General features: G+C 44.1%; 1 protein-coding gene across 5 annotated transcripts in view; it reads right to left on the bottom strand.

Moving 5' to 3' along the window:
• The window catches only part of chd7 (chromodomain helicase DNA binding protein 7), an 83,179-nt gene that overhangs the window by 35,114 nt on the left and 33,123 nt on the right, over nt 1–14,942 (bottom strand). For all 5 annotated transcript variants that reach the window (XM_054800467.1, XM_054800505.1, XM_054800495.1 and 2 more), the window contains exons 6-22: nt 9,438–9,569; nt 9,238–9,303; nt 8,660–8,715; nt 7,277–7,391; nt 6,901–6,984; nt 6,673–6,810; nt 5,593–5,714; nt 5,008–5,251; nt 4,704–4,880; nt 3,410–3,553; nt 3,241–3,339; nt 2,992–3,175; nt 2,702–2,915; nt 2,428–2,623; nt 2,165–2,332; nt 1,901–2,080; nt 1,713–1,823 (exon numbers count right to left, since the gene is read on the bottom strand). In XM_054800467.1, coding sequence (XP_054656442.1) covers nt 1,713–1,823; nt 1,901–2,080; nt 2,165–2,332; nt 2,428–2,623; nt 2,702–2,915; nt 2,992–3,175; nt 3,241–3,339; nt 3,410–3,553; nt 4,704–4,880; nt 5,008–5,251; nt 5,593–5,714; nt 6,673–6,810; nt 6,901–6,984; nt 7,277–7,391; nt 8,660–8,715; nt 9,238–9,303; nt 9,438–9,569 — 2,430 coding nt within the window. The remainder of the gene's footprint in view (nt 1–1,712; nt 1,824–1,900; nt 2,081–2,164; nt 2,333–2,427; nt 2,624–2,701; nt 2,916–2,991; nt 3,176–3,240; nt 3,340–3,409; nt 3,554–4,703; nt 4,881–5,007; nt 5,252–5,592; nt 5,715–6,672; nt 6,811–6,900; nt 6,985–7,276; nt 7,392–8,659; nt 8,716–9,237; nt 9,304–9,437; nt 9,570–14,942) is intronic.

The raw sequence follows: 14,942 nt of genomic DNA, 5'->3' as shown, positions 1-14,942 counted from the left end.
ATGACACCGTGAGTCAAATTGTTATATTGCGTAATGACGACCTGTGATTTCCAATGGGTTGACGAGCTCGTTGTGAGTCTTTTCATAGGTCATCATTGGCTGCTGTCAAAGTGCTGCCTGGATGTCACGGACTTGTGCATGCCACAATATGACATTTTATGACATGAACATGTGCAGCTTATAGTGTGGTGCCACTTATATATGTATAAATCTAGTTTTTTCTCCAACTTTAGTGGGTGCGGCTTATACAATGGAAATTACGGTACTTTGATCAAACTCCCACAAAACCTGACACCCCATTAAACGTAAACAGCAATTCCACACACAGTGATAACAGTGAATTAAGGAAGTCTATAAGCAAATGAGTTGACGTTTGCATTGACGCACTGAATTTCAGAGTAGCAGGTTATTTCTTTCAAATTTATTGTGATTTTTATCTTTGTGCAATTTTTAATAAAAGAAACAGTCCTTTGTTTTTTTTTTTGTCTGTTTAATTTAGTATGGTGTTTATTTTATTGAAAAGCTTGACAATCCAATTAGAATGTGAAATGTTCTTGAGAAATGAAAGTTTATTGCTTCTGATACAGTGTACTTGCATTAGTATGCCATATATTACCATTACATTCATGAAAAAATCATGTTGACAATAATATCGCTTATCGGCAATAATTCGTAGGACAATGATCGTCCAGCAAAATGTGTTATAGTGACAGGCAACAGTACACGAGTCCAACGTGAACAACTCACCAATCCCACGCCATTGTCTTATTATAAAAAGGTGCTGTCTGTCATGGTTCTTACTGCAATGGGTATGTTGGTCCTTGAACGCACCAAAGGTGTGTGCTGGCTATGAGATGCACAAGTTTGTTTGGCTATGGAAACAGTCAATCCAGCCTCAGAACTTGCAGTGGGGGAACACAAGTTCATATACGATCCATTATTACTGTAATGACAGCAGGCAAGCAGTGTGGCGTATTGGAGAAACGCCTTCGCTAACCTGCTAACCTTTAACCTGATGACCAGGCTAAAGGCTACGAAGTGCCTCCCATTCCATCTGTTCATCCGTCATCTTACTTCATCATCAACAATGGCAATTGGAGCGAGACACGGGAGGGTTCTGAAGCTGAATCTACTCTATTAAAAATAAGTCATTTTGGTTGCAAATGTTGATGCCAAATGGGACATCAAACTAGAGAGTTGGGGGGGCGGTCAAAAATGTACATTTTGATGTTTTTTCACCATTGGAGAGTTGTCTTGGAATGTATCTACTGTATAAAATATTGTAATGTCAGCTGAATGACAACTCATCCTCTTCTTGGAGTCTACAAAAGCACACTGTAGACTTCACAGCAACTCTTCTCTCTTGGGCTGGCTCTAAACAAGCAGGCAAACGCCACTGCCCCCTATGGTCCAAACCTCGAAGCACAGCTCGTCGCTACAATATCATATGAAAATAGAACATTGAAAGGAAATATATGCACAGATGGAGAAAACCGTGTGAAATCCTAACCCATTCTCCTTATGTCTGGCAAAGGTCACCAGTAAACATGATTTGGGCTGTCAACAACCGCCTATGCTGAGGTCAGCTGACCAGTCCGAGGGATGTGGAGGTAAGCGGGTTCCACTGCAGTATGTGATGATGGCAGCAAAGGTGCATAGGAATGATTTTACATTCCAGATGAGCAGGATGCAGGTGTTTTTACGTGTCTTACCCGTCCATTGATGGCATCCAGGTCCAGTTCTGCCTTCTTAGCCCATTTCTGCCAGAAGTCTGGATCCTCCAGAGAAATGTCTGTCCTGTTACCGGGTGCAACAAAACTGGCCTACAGGAAGACAAGGAAAGTCAACACCAGCATGCACACGATAAGAAGTCTGTTGTTTGGACCAGTAGGGTCCTCACCTTGGCAAAGGTGGAGCCTTTGCCTTCAGACTCGATGGTGATGGTGTGGGTGCGTCTCTGAAGGATCTGGTCAATGTCTTCCTCACAGAATTTGGAGCCTTCATCCTCCTCATCCATAAGAGCGCCATATGCTCCTTTTCTCAGTAGGTCTTCAATTTCTTTCTTGGACAATTGCTGGACCTGGAAGAGGAGTAACACTTGGTGTCATGTCTTCTCCCAGTGAGCTTACTGCTGGGTGTACCGGATGTGTGCGATCTATCTTACCCCGCTGTTGGCATTCTCACGCCCGCTCATACTCTGGAGGACAGCCTTGTCCAAACCCAGCTTCAGACTGGCCTTGTCGAACATCTCCCTCTCGTAACTGTTCCTGGTGATCAGTCGGTAGATTTTGACTGCTTTGGACTGGCCAATACGATGACACCTTGCCTGGGCCTGTAGATGGATGGATTTGGATCTTTAGAACACATCACATCACATTTGTAAGGCCTTCATCGTGGCTTAAATGGTCGGTAGGGTTTTTAAAGAACCTGCAGGTCGTTCTGAGGGTTCCAGTCAGAATCAAAGATAATGCAGGTATCTGCAGCGGTCAGATTAATGCCGAGTCCGCCAGCTCTCGTGCACAGCAGGAAGACAAAGCGGTCCGAATCTGGTCTGGAGAACCGGTCGATTGCAGCTTGTCGCAAATTACCACGAACTCTGCCATCAATACGCTCGTAGGGATAGCTGGGCACAAAGAAGCCCCCGGAGAGGTTTATAGTCAACATCAATGCCTGTGCCAAACCTATTTGAAAGCCTTCTCACCGTTTCTGGATGAGATAATCCTCCAAGATGTCCAGACAGCGGACCATCTGACTGAAAACTAAGACTCGGTGCCCACCCGCCTTCAGCTTGGGCAGCAGCTTGTCAATGAGCACCAGCTTCCCGGCAGCGTGGACCATTGCTTGAAGGGCCATGTCGGGCATGTCTGCTCCCACGTGGGCGTCCCGAAACTCCTCAATGATCTTCTCTTCAGCTCCTGCATGACAGAAGCAAAAATATAAACGGGAAACCACAAGAGCGGATGTGGTTTCTTCAGGGGTTAGCATGTATACCGTTAATGAGGTATGGGTGGTTACAACATTTCCTTAGCTCCATCATAGTGTTGAGGAGGTTGGGGACACTAGACCCGCTTCCACCACTCCCACCGCCTCCTCCTGCACCTCCTTTAGACAGGAAGGAAAAGTTCTTCTCCAGAATGGCTCGATAGTACTTCTTCTGGATGTTGGTAAGCTCCACCTAACAAAAGAGACGGATGCCTTTCATTTCCCATTCCTCCTCCAACCCAAGTAGAATAGAAATACCTCAATGATGGTCTCCTCCTTAGGGGCCAGGTTCTTTTCTACATCCTCCTTTAGTCTTCTCAGCATCATGGGCTTGAGAATGCCCTGCAGGTTTTGAACCTGTCGCACACGGACAGTGTGAACACGTTTGATGTCGGAGGTTGGACTCATCCCCGTGTCACGCGCTTACCTGTTCTTCAGTCTTCAGGTCTCCAAATTCAGTCATAAACGTTTGTTCCGATGGGAAGCGCTCTGGCTCCAAGAAGTTGAGCAAGCTGAAAAGCTCCTCCACAGTGTTTTGAAGGGGAGTTCCTGTCAACAGAACTTTGTGCTCCTGGATGTGAAAGTAGCGAGAGGAAATAAACTGAGTGAGAAATTTTGTAAAAGTGGACTTTAATGACATGATGAAGTATGCAATGGATTCCCACTAGGGTGTCATGAGGCACTCAGTTCACAAGAACCAGACCACGCACAAGCTTGGCTCTACAAGAACAGCATCATGAAAATAAGTATTAAAAATATCTACTCATTTAATTTCTACTATGTAACGCTCTTTTGCACCGTGTAAGCCAGTGTCCCCGCCTCCACCCACCCAGACAAAGTATGGCTGACAAAAGGGCTCGCTCTGTTCAAGCCGTTGTTTTGTGGAACAAATGTGCCAAGGTGCTGAAAGCGATGCACAGAGTGAAACCTCGTCCTGCCTGTCACGCATGCTCATGGTAATATATTGATTATCCACTTCCGTTTCATTTATTGTGTGATGAAACCATTCATTCACTCATTCATGTATTTATTATGGCCCCAGGCCTAGTGCCCACCAGACAGTTTTTAATCTTTATCACGTTTTAATCTCGTGAGATCCTGTGACACCCCCACATTCCCACCCACCCACGATTCATACAGGGTACTGGGTATCGGATAGGTGGTGACTGTGGAGACTGCATTCAGAGGTGAAAACAAAATGACAATCAGAGCGCTGTCTATGGATTAAAAAATCTGCGAGAAGAGGGAAACCCAATGAGAACCACTGTACACATATTGGTCATAGCCTCTCCAACCACTTGGAATGTCTTGTAGACAAAATAAACCGCTGGTGTACCAAGTAACAGACGTCCAACAAGTAGATTGAGGAAAACGTCAGCAAGTGACGCCAAAACATTGTGACAGACGTAAAGAAAGAGCCTCAACAAGTGTGACATGTGATAGCGGCATCAGCAACAGGACTGAAAGTGTCACTAGCTGCTCTTCATAGAAGACCTCATCAACAAAAGTACTACGGCTACCCCAGAAGATGCAAAGCACTCATTAGCAAGAAGACTTGGAAGGCCAGGCTGCAATTTGCCACAAAGAAAAGAGAGAATCACAGACAAGTACAGAGATGGCCAGTGGCGATATAGTGTACAGTATAACTTTCCTCATCTCATATCATATCATCATACAGTATATGTGCTGCATGGGTAAATACCAATATCAAAGACGCTCACCATGTCCATCAACTTGAGTCCTTCCAACAGTTTGCAGTTTCGGTTTTTCAAGCGGTGGGCTTCGTCTATAACCACACAGCGCCATGGGATGCCGCGAAGCTCCGGACAGTCGGCCAGAATCATCTCAAAGGTGGTGATCACAGCGTGGAAGCGATACGCCCCCTTTATTATCTTACCCTTCGGGCAAAATGTAAAGAAAATGCAAAAGAGAAGGGTTTCTAACATAGAGATGTTATTTATGCCTCCCAGCGAGGTAAAAAAGACAAAACGTATCGTCTGATGTGCCATAATCTACTCTGTTTACCTGTGCATCTCTGAAGTACATCTCATAGGCTTGGATGGTTCTGCGGCTGGCCTGGCTGCCGTGGTAGACCACAGCATTGAGCTCTGTCCAAGACCGGAACTCTCTCTCCCAGTTGGGAATGGTAGATAACGGGGCGATGACCAGGAAGGGCCCCTGAATGCCCTTCATGTAGATTTCGTAGAGGAATGTAATGGACTGGATGGTTTTTCCCAGACCCATCTCATCAGCCAATATACAGTTACGTCTGTGAAGGACGGGAGAGGGACTTCATATGAAAAACATTTGTCCAGAGACAATCTTCAATGGCTTAAGGGGTTCTTTATATGCAGTCAGTCAATCTATCAGCCCAAATGTCTACCTCAATATACCAAACTAACACCCGTGAAACATACATACATAACTACCACACACACTATGCGCTGATGGAAATAGATGCTTACACTCTAATACACACTACATGCAATACAATACTATTTTAGACACATTTAGAACCCCCAAGGCATGCTGGGTAGCTTCCTGTTGGGGTAGTATTGCAGTTACATTTTGGTTGCACTGTGAGTGAGGAGGTGTTGCTGGTTTACTTACGAGTTGTACCAGTTGAAGGTTAGCCAGTTGAGGCCTTCTAGCTGGTATTCCCTGAGTGCGTTGCCGTTCCTGTATTCCCTTGAGCCTTCTAACTTTTTCCACTCAGAAGCCTGAGGCCGATCCTAAACAAGGATGAAAGGAACGGCCCCGGAAGGTTAGTGCTTTTTGAGAAAGCGCACAGGTTGCTACAAGTTCCACAAGGGCTACAAAGTCAGATGATGAGCTTTCTGGACTCCACTTAAGCTCAGCAGTTCTGAAATAACAGATCTCTATATGTGGAGCTGTCCATTATTGAATTTTATTGTGTGGCTGCAGTAGCCTACCAAACACTATCGTGTAGTGTCTAATAGCCATATCAACCAGCAACACTTCAATAACGCAAGGTGATGACAAGTGGGAAGAAATACTGATGAGAAACTGGGAAAGAAAAGGTTATTTTGATTGGTAAGTTCTCTACTACAGTACATGGGCGCAGTCGTCCTCCTGTTTTTCTCAATATTTATTTTTCTAACACCCTGTTTTCGTTTCACTTACTTGGTGGGTGTTTTAAGCTGATATTTTTGTGAGAATGATATGTGAGCGATGGACAGACACCTTACCAAAGTCTACTTGTTGTACATTGGCTTTGGTTTTTATACATTGAGCTCCATCTTGTGATGAGCTGTTTAAAAAAAAAAATAAAAATGAATGTTTAAAAAACAAAGATTTGCATAAGATGATGGGCACAAGTTGAGAAACAAGTGACAGGAAGACCTCAGCTAAGCAGCTGCTTCTGTTCAGCATTAAACACACTGTCGGTGGTTTGGCCTGGCCGCAAGAGTGGTGTGTGTGTGTGTGTGTGCGCGCGCGCGCGCGCGCGCATGCAAGACCACAAGAGTGTAGCCCCGTGGAGAGCAGTTAAGGGGGCTGTAAATCTGTAGTAAGGAAGGAGCAGGCAGCAGGCCAACCCACACAAACACACGCGTATTGTGGGCGTAGCCTAAGTCAGACTTCACATTTTCACCAGTGGTGTGTGTGAAGTGAGTGCCTGTGCCACAGGCCGATGAAGTACAAAAAACACATGCACCCAACGGTACTTACCACTCTGGCAGTGTTTTGCGTGCGAGCTGCAATGCGTTCAAATTCCTCAATTTTTGACTGGTCAATATCCGCCTTGAGTTCCCAGGTGGAGTCTTCGTAAGGTAGACTGCACCATTTCACCAAATATAAGCTCACCGTCTGCACAAACACACAAACAGGGAGAGTGAGTGTGAAGAACTGCAGGAGAGCTTCAAACCCATAAAAGATGTCAAGAGGAGATCAAAGCACCTCGCCGTTTTCATCTGTGCTCTCTGAAACGTCCAGGACGCGGTCTACCTCCACATAGTCCGGGTTGAAAGGCTCATCGTCCATCTGGAAAGAAGCCATGCAGTATTTGACTTTTAGCAGCATGAGGCACACTATGTACAATACCTTTAACGTGTGAGGCCGATTTGCAGGATATTGCTAAAGAGAAACGTGTACGTTATCAACACAGATGACCATTTATTGCCATCACCGTTTGGAAAGCCGTCAGCACCTTCAAATTTAAGGCTAAAGGTGCCGATTGCCATCAGGAAAATGACACGCTGGGCCGGAGTAGTTGAGTGGAATGTTGGTGGAAGACGGGGTGAAGGACTAATAGTCAGGTAGAGCTCCGGCTTACCTCAGTGATAAAGTTGTTGAGTTGTTGCTTGGCCTTGAACCTTTTCACCTTCTGCTGTATTCTCTTGTCTTTCTCCAGCTCTTCCAGCTCTGCCCAACGACAGTGGAGGTAAGAACTGAAAGAAAAGAAGCACAAAAAGAAGAAAAACACATGACAAGTCACGCTTGACATGTGCAAATGATTTTTATGGGGGGGTGGAGGGTTACATCCTGATGTATGCGCTCCTATGGGGGAGGTTTTTACATCCTGATGTACGCGCTCCTATGCGCTGGCTACGTGCAAAAGTGGGGAAAATCGCAAGAGACATGCACATGGAGCGCACGGATTTTAAAAAGCTGTGAGAGGTGGTCCCAAACGCTCGACTGTCCTGCCCATCATTCAGGATCAAGATTACTGAATGCTAATGAATGGTAGAGGGGGTCATGGATTCTGTCCGCTGTTACAAAGATCTGGCAGGAGAAGACTCGCCTGGGACAATACTTGAAGGTAAGGCTGCAAGACAACACCAGGGACAAAAGGAGTATTCTCTTTTTATTACCCTTTCATTACATGATTGGACCATTTTATTTACTTCTTTTACTTTTATAATATATGAACTCATTCAATACCACAGAACTATTTATATCAGGGGTCTCAAACTCACGGCCCACGGGCCATATCTTTTTGATATGATTCTACTATATAGCATTGATCGAGTTGAGAGACATGAGGTGTTGTTTTTTCTGAATGAGTTTAAAATAGTTTTACTGTTTTTCAGACACTGAAACTAAAATCCTGTTTACACTTACAGTATGTTGCTAAAACATCCTCATTGTTTTTGTACCATTGCTGCTTGTACTCTGGTTAAAATATGCTGCAAAAATTCCACCCATTTTGTATCGCTTGTCTTCATTAGGGTCACGAGTAAGCTGGATGCAGCAAAATACAAACAATGAAATGTATTTATTTTTTTTGTTTCACCCCATCACTGTATGGAAATATTATCATTATCGGGAGTCGTGCATTACATATCATACCGTATTGTGAGGTACCCTGAGATTCCCAATACTTCATGCGGCCGAGCCACAACCAGACCCTATCTCCAGCAGCCCCCAACTAAATTGAGTTTGAGACCCCTGATTTATATGTTTTTATGAATCCGAATGCCCGATCCCAAAGACGTACTAGTATGTCTTCTATGGTTTTGTTGCATGACAGGCTAAAAGAGGAAAGTATTAAAGAATGGTTTCCTACGCTGTACACCGTGTATACATTGTGTGTACAGTATATACTGTGCATGTACTGTGTGTACAGTACTGTGTGTATCTACTGTGCATGTACTGTGTGTACAGTACTGTGTGTAAAGTAGGTCTCAAGGGGGGTCGGGCCAAGAGTGTCACTCACAAGCCCTTGAACTTGACATAGAACTCCTGAACCTCCGCTTCCTCCCCAGACTCCAGCTGCAAAGACAAGGACACATTCAATGACATTTTCATTGGCCGTGGAAGTGGAGAGTTATGTAAGAAACTCGCATGTGTGGTTTGTGTTTCCATTCATACGGGGGATGTATGAGAGACTCAGGCACGCACTCCACTATGCTGCTGCTACTGTAATGCCATGAATCATCAATCACTCACATATAGCCTGAGGAAATGCTAGATTGGTGTCTGGCGTTGCTCTCGCCTTGTGGTTTTGGCTGTATGCCAAGCCTGGGGTCAAATCTGAATGGAGTTGTGAGCGTGTGTGTGTGTAAGACAGCTGTCTGGCAAACAGAAAGTTGGCTGCTTATATGTGCATGCATGTGTTGGCAAAGCAACAAGCTGTCTCTAACAATGCTGGGTGTATGCACACAAACACAATCACATGTATACACACGTACACAAACACACACACAGAAAACTTTAGCCTGTTACTACAAAGCAAACCATGACTTGGGCAGTGTCACTCTGTTCCATGCATGTTTGACGTGTGTGCATGTGCACCTGTTTCTTGGCAGTGCGCACGCCCATGATCTTCTCCACAACTGGCCCCTCAGCCTCAGCCACGTCCTGAAAGCACAAAGCCAAAACCAATGTTGTCATGTACTGTTATGAACAGCTAAAGCAAGGAGCACATGCTAATGATCATGCTGATATCACTCAGTGGAAGAATACTGCAGAAATCACAGACACCTAGACCGTACCTGCAGCTGCGTTGATAAAGACGGTGACTTGGGCGCAGGCGACTCGTCCCCGCTGTTGTCGTCCTCCGAGATCCGAAACTCCAAGTCCTCTGTGTACCTCTTCCTCTTTACCTGGCGGCTGGAGCGCCGCTTCTGATGTGCAAAAGAAGAGACAGCTGTCAGTGTTGGCTTAACTCCAAGTGGTCCTCTGCTCACTCCAGGACTGGCTAAAACTTCTTCCTTCCGGCGACGCCCCCACACAGCAAAAAACAAAAGAATGCAACTTTCACACTTGTATGTGCAACAGCACATGTAGATATGCTAACATCATACATAAACACACACACACACGCATACATATACTGTACACTAGGTCCCCAACTTACGAACACCCGACTAGCGAACATTCGCGGATACGAACACAAGCCGACTGGTCTATATTTTCTTTTATTTTGCCTTGTAGTCACTCAATCAGTATTTATACTGCTACTGTACATTCTTGACCAGTAGAGGGCACTGTGACACTGCTAATGGCACCAACAGAGGAAGAGTTAGACGCTGGGGAGATAAAGCTAAATGGAAAGCTAAATTGTACAACCGGACAGAGCGTGTGATTAAAGTTTATGAAGAGTTAACAGGCCTGCTTAATTCTACACCACCCACAGAACACTACCTCTTTTAGAAGAGTCTAACCACCACCACCATTTGTCCTTTTTTTCAATATCTCCTCCTCCTCCTCCACAACGACGTATGCTGGACCACTCCTCTTCAAAGGTAAATAACATTTATCATTACGTATTATTATATCACTTTTATTATTGTTTTTTTCATTCATTATCCTGGTTTAATATTACTACTACATCCAAACTCATATTTACATACATACACATATAATGCATATGTATACACGTACATGTACTGTAGTACCTATATCATTGGAAATATTACCTTTTCCCCTACTGAAGAACGATTCCACTTAAGAACGGTCGTCTGGAACCCATTGTGTTCGTAAGTTGGGGACCTAGTGGCAGCCACCTTTATAGAACGACCACCTGCCTATAGCAGCCACTGAAAAATCCCCCGCAGCAAATGTACATGTTATAGACCCTGTGCATAGCAGTCACCTTTCCAACGCGGCCAGCGGCCACCCATTTTGTCTCCCTTGGTCAATATCTGACCGCATATAGCGGCCTAATTACCGACTCAAGTAGAAGCTTCATGCACGAAAAAGTTTTGTTTTTCAATCAATGAAGCCGTCGTGTGCAGACTTTAATTACTGAGTCCTAGCTCAGTCACAATCATTCACAAGATCCATACAAACTGTCAGTTGTTCCACATAAAAAAGCCGTCTTCTTTTGAGCTTGCTATTTCCTGGTCAAACATGTAACTTTAAGAGCATTTGCACCAAAACATTACCGCAAAGTAGGCTGGGAACAGGACGTGCTCCCAGCGACGCTACAATAAAAAAAAAACATACGCTAGCATGCATGCGGCAGCGGGAGCAAAACTGAGTTGGGTTGTACTTAATTGAAGTATTTTAGAATGTACTCACGTTATTTTTCATCAATCCTCATCCACAAATCCATCAAAGTCCTCATCTTCTGTATTCGACACAAACAAAGCCGTCTTCTTTTCCGTTCGCTACTAGTCTGTTAACTTGTCTAACTAGTGTTATTCAGCTCCGAAGCAAGGAAGGAAACTTCTCCTGTTGCTTCTGCCAACTTTATTTATTGAACGCGGCCACCAGACAGCAGCTCAGAACACACACACATCTCTCAGCATCGTCTCTCCTTCCTGCTTGCCCACAAGGCAAAGGTTAAACAAGCCCCACTACATAGCTGTCCAGCCAATGCCTGTAAGAAATGACACCGTTTATTTCCTGGTGTGCACTGGTCAATACTGTAATGCCGCTTGTTGTGGGGAAGGAGAGACTCACGTCGCCGATGCACTTTAATGGCTTTATTAACAGTGGAGAACACTGCAGGACTTTACATCCACGCCAACATAAACACACTTCCCAACTTTCTCCAAACTCACAGCTAGCACTGAGCCTAGCTCTCCTGCTCGGGACGCCCACCGTCACTTCCCGTCACTTCCTGATGAACTAAAGCTGTAATGACGCTCTGCCGTATAAAAAGTAAAATATTAAAAACAAGCGTAAGACATTACTAGCACAGCTTTGTTCTGTGGGTGGTGGATATATTCTATCAGTTATTATTAAGCCTCTAGCTTCCTTTTAGTAAGTAAAAACCTTGGCTATGATTGCACTACATTGTCATGTAGACTTACAAAGTACACTTGGAAGAACAAGAGGTGAATAAATGTATTGCAACTGATGTGAAACTGATGAGGGGTAGGATTAAATAAGCTTTGCTTCTTCCTACTCCTTTTTGGACATGCAAAACTGTGAATTGTACTATGTGATGTGCTACTGTTTGACTCATATGCATGTTCAGGATTAAAACCATGAACCATGATAATAACAAGCCTAGTAGTGCTGTACAACTTTTATCCGCAGTCCGCAGTGCCCTCTACTGGTCAACATTCAAACTGGACGCTAACCTGTCTATCGAGGCCACCTGTCTATTGCGGCCACTTTTACAGACTCCCTCTAGTGGCCGCTATAGACAAGTTTGACAGTGATTATATATATATTATATATATATATATATATATATATATATATATATATATACATATACACACACACACACACACACACACACACACACTGCTAAAAAAAATTTGAGGAACACTTGGACAGGTAGTTACTCCAGGAGAGCTGGACAGGGCCGTTGAAGGTCCTTCAACCCTCAGCAGGATCGGTATCTTCTCCTTTGTGCAAGGAGGAACAGGATGAGCACTGCCAGAGCTCTACAAAATGACCCCCAGCAGGCCACTGGTGTGAATGTTTCTGACCAAACAATCAGAAACAGGCTCCATGAGGGTGGCCTGAGGGCCCGACGTCCTGTAGTGGGCCCTGTGCTCACTGCCCAGCACCATAGAGCTCGATTGGCATTTGCCACAGACCACCAGAATTGGCAACTACACCCCTGGTGCCCTGTGCTCTTCCCTGATGAGAGCAAGTTCAACCTGAGCACATGCGACAGATGTGAAAGGGTCTGGAGATGCCGTTCCTCCTGGTCCACGACAATGCCCGACCTCATGTGGCTAGTGTATGCAGGTAGTTCCTGGAGGATGAAGGAATTGATACCATTGACTGGCCCCCACGTTCACCTGACCTAAACCCAATAGAACACCTCTGGGACATTATGTTTAGGTCCATCTGGCGGTCCAGATCTGGGAGGAGATCCCCCAGGACACCATCCGTAGTCTCATTAGGAGCATGCCCCCACGTTGTCAGGCATGCGTACAAGCACGTGGGGGCCACACAAACTACTGAGAATCATTTTGAGTTGCTACAATGACATTTTAGCAAAATGGACCAGTGTGCTGCATCATTTTTTCACTTTCATTTTTGGGGTGTCTTTGATTTCCCCCCTCTATAGGGTGATCATTTTCATTTCTATCAAATGATGTGGTATCATTTTGTTACTAATACATCACCCACTTATTATCAGGAAACATATTCAACATCATTTTTCCCCCAGTTTAGATCTGATGTGTTTTCCAAGTGTTCCTCTCATTTTTTTGAGCAGTGTATATATATATACACACACACACGTATGCATGTACGCATATACACACACACATGTACGCATATACACACATGTATATACGCATACACACACGTATCCATATACGCATATACACACACACACACGCACGCATATACACACATGCATACACACACACACACGCATATACACACACATGCATACACACACATGCATACACACACACACACACGCATACACACACACACACGCATACACACACACACGCATACACACACACGCATACACACACACACATGCATACACACACACATGCATACACACACACACGCACACACACACACACACACACACACGCATATACACACACACACACACACACACACACGCATATATACACACACGCGCATATACACACACACACACACACACGCATATACACACACACACACACACGCATACACACACACACACAGATATATACATATACACACATACATACACACACACACACACACACACACACACACACAGATATATACATACACACACACACACACACACACACACACACACACAGATATATACATACACACACACACACACACACACACACACACACACAGATATATACATACACACACACACACACACACAGATATATACATATACACACACACACACACGCACACACACACACACACACACACATGCATACACACACACGCATATACACACACACGCATATACACACACGCATATATATAAACACACACACGCATATATACACACACGCGCATATACACACACACACACACACGCATATACACACACACACACACACACACACGCATACACACACACACACACACACAGATATATACATATACACACATACATATATACACACACACACACATTCTCGTTTCCATGTTTTTTGAGGACCATATTTTTTATCGTCACTTGTGAGTACCACCCTTTCTAAAGGTGCTACAAGGATGAAAAAAATCAGGTACTCTAACCACATTTTTATAAGCTTATACACGACTTCAAATATCTAAATTGTTGACGTAATGAATTTTCTCGTGCTATGTGGGGACATAAGAAAAATCCAGAAAACACGGTTAATGGGGACCTCATTAACATAATATTTGCATACTTTACACCAAGTCCAATGTGATTAGTGGGGACTTTGCAACAAGTATATTACCAATGACATGTCCAGATTGTTACATATGTTAAAAAGGTTTTTGATCAGGAGATCAAGAAATCAACTATTACTATCACATTTCAGATTTCAGATTTAAACCTTAAATGGACAATAATGCAACAAGTATACATTCATTTGTGCTCTGATGTCAGCAGTGTAAGTGTTTTGCTCCAGCAACTTCAGATGTAGGATGTACTGGTCACAGGTCATATTGTCTGTGGATGAAAACTGTGGATAAAACTGATTCTCCAATATTTTTACAAAGAGTGTGTACCCAGACTCTGGTGGAAGGTGTGTTGTGGGGACCCCGTAAATGTCCAAAATACACTGATAATTAACAAGGAAAAAATATTCCTGTGAAGTTTAAATTATGCTCCAAGTATTGCACGATCACTACATTTCTACATATATTACTTAGAACATCTTTGTGTACTTGTACGCAATACATTGGGGGCACACACTGGTGAAATGTCTTCTAAACGTTTGTTATGTGGGAAAATGTTTGCTGTGCTAGCAATGTACTTGCACCCTAAGGTGTTTAACATACTACATTTAGAAGTTGAGTGCAAGTGCAGTACTTGAGCAGAATTTTAAACTTTACAGGGATTTTTTTCTTGGTTTATCATCAATGTAGTCTGGGCCTTGACGGCGTCCCCACAACACACCTTCGACAAGAGT

Source organism: Dunckerocampus dactyliophorus, chromosome 2, assembly GCF_027744805.1.
Source record: "Dunckerocampus dactyliophorus isolate RoL2022-P2 chromosome 2, RoL_Ddac_1.1, whole genome shotgun sequence".
NCBI classification, from domain to species: Eukaryota; Metazoa; Chordata; class Actinopteri; order Syngnathiformes; family Syngnathidae; genus Dunckerocampus; species Dunckerocampus dactyliophorus.
This window is presented reverse-complemented; position numbering and strand designations above follow the sequence as displayed.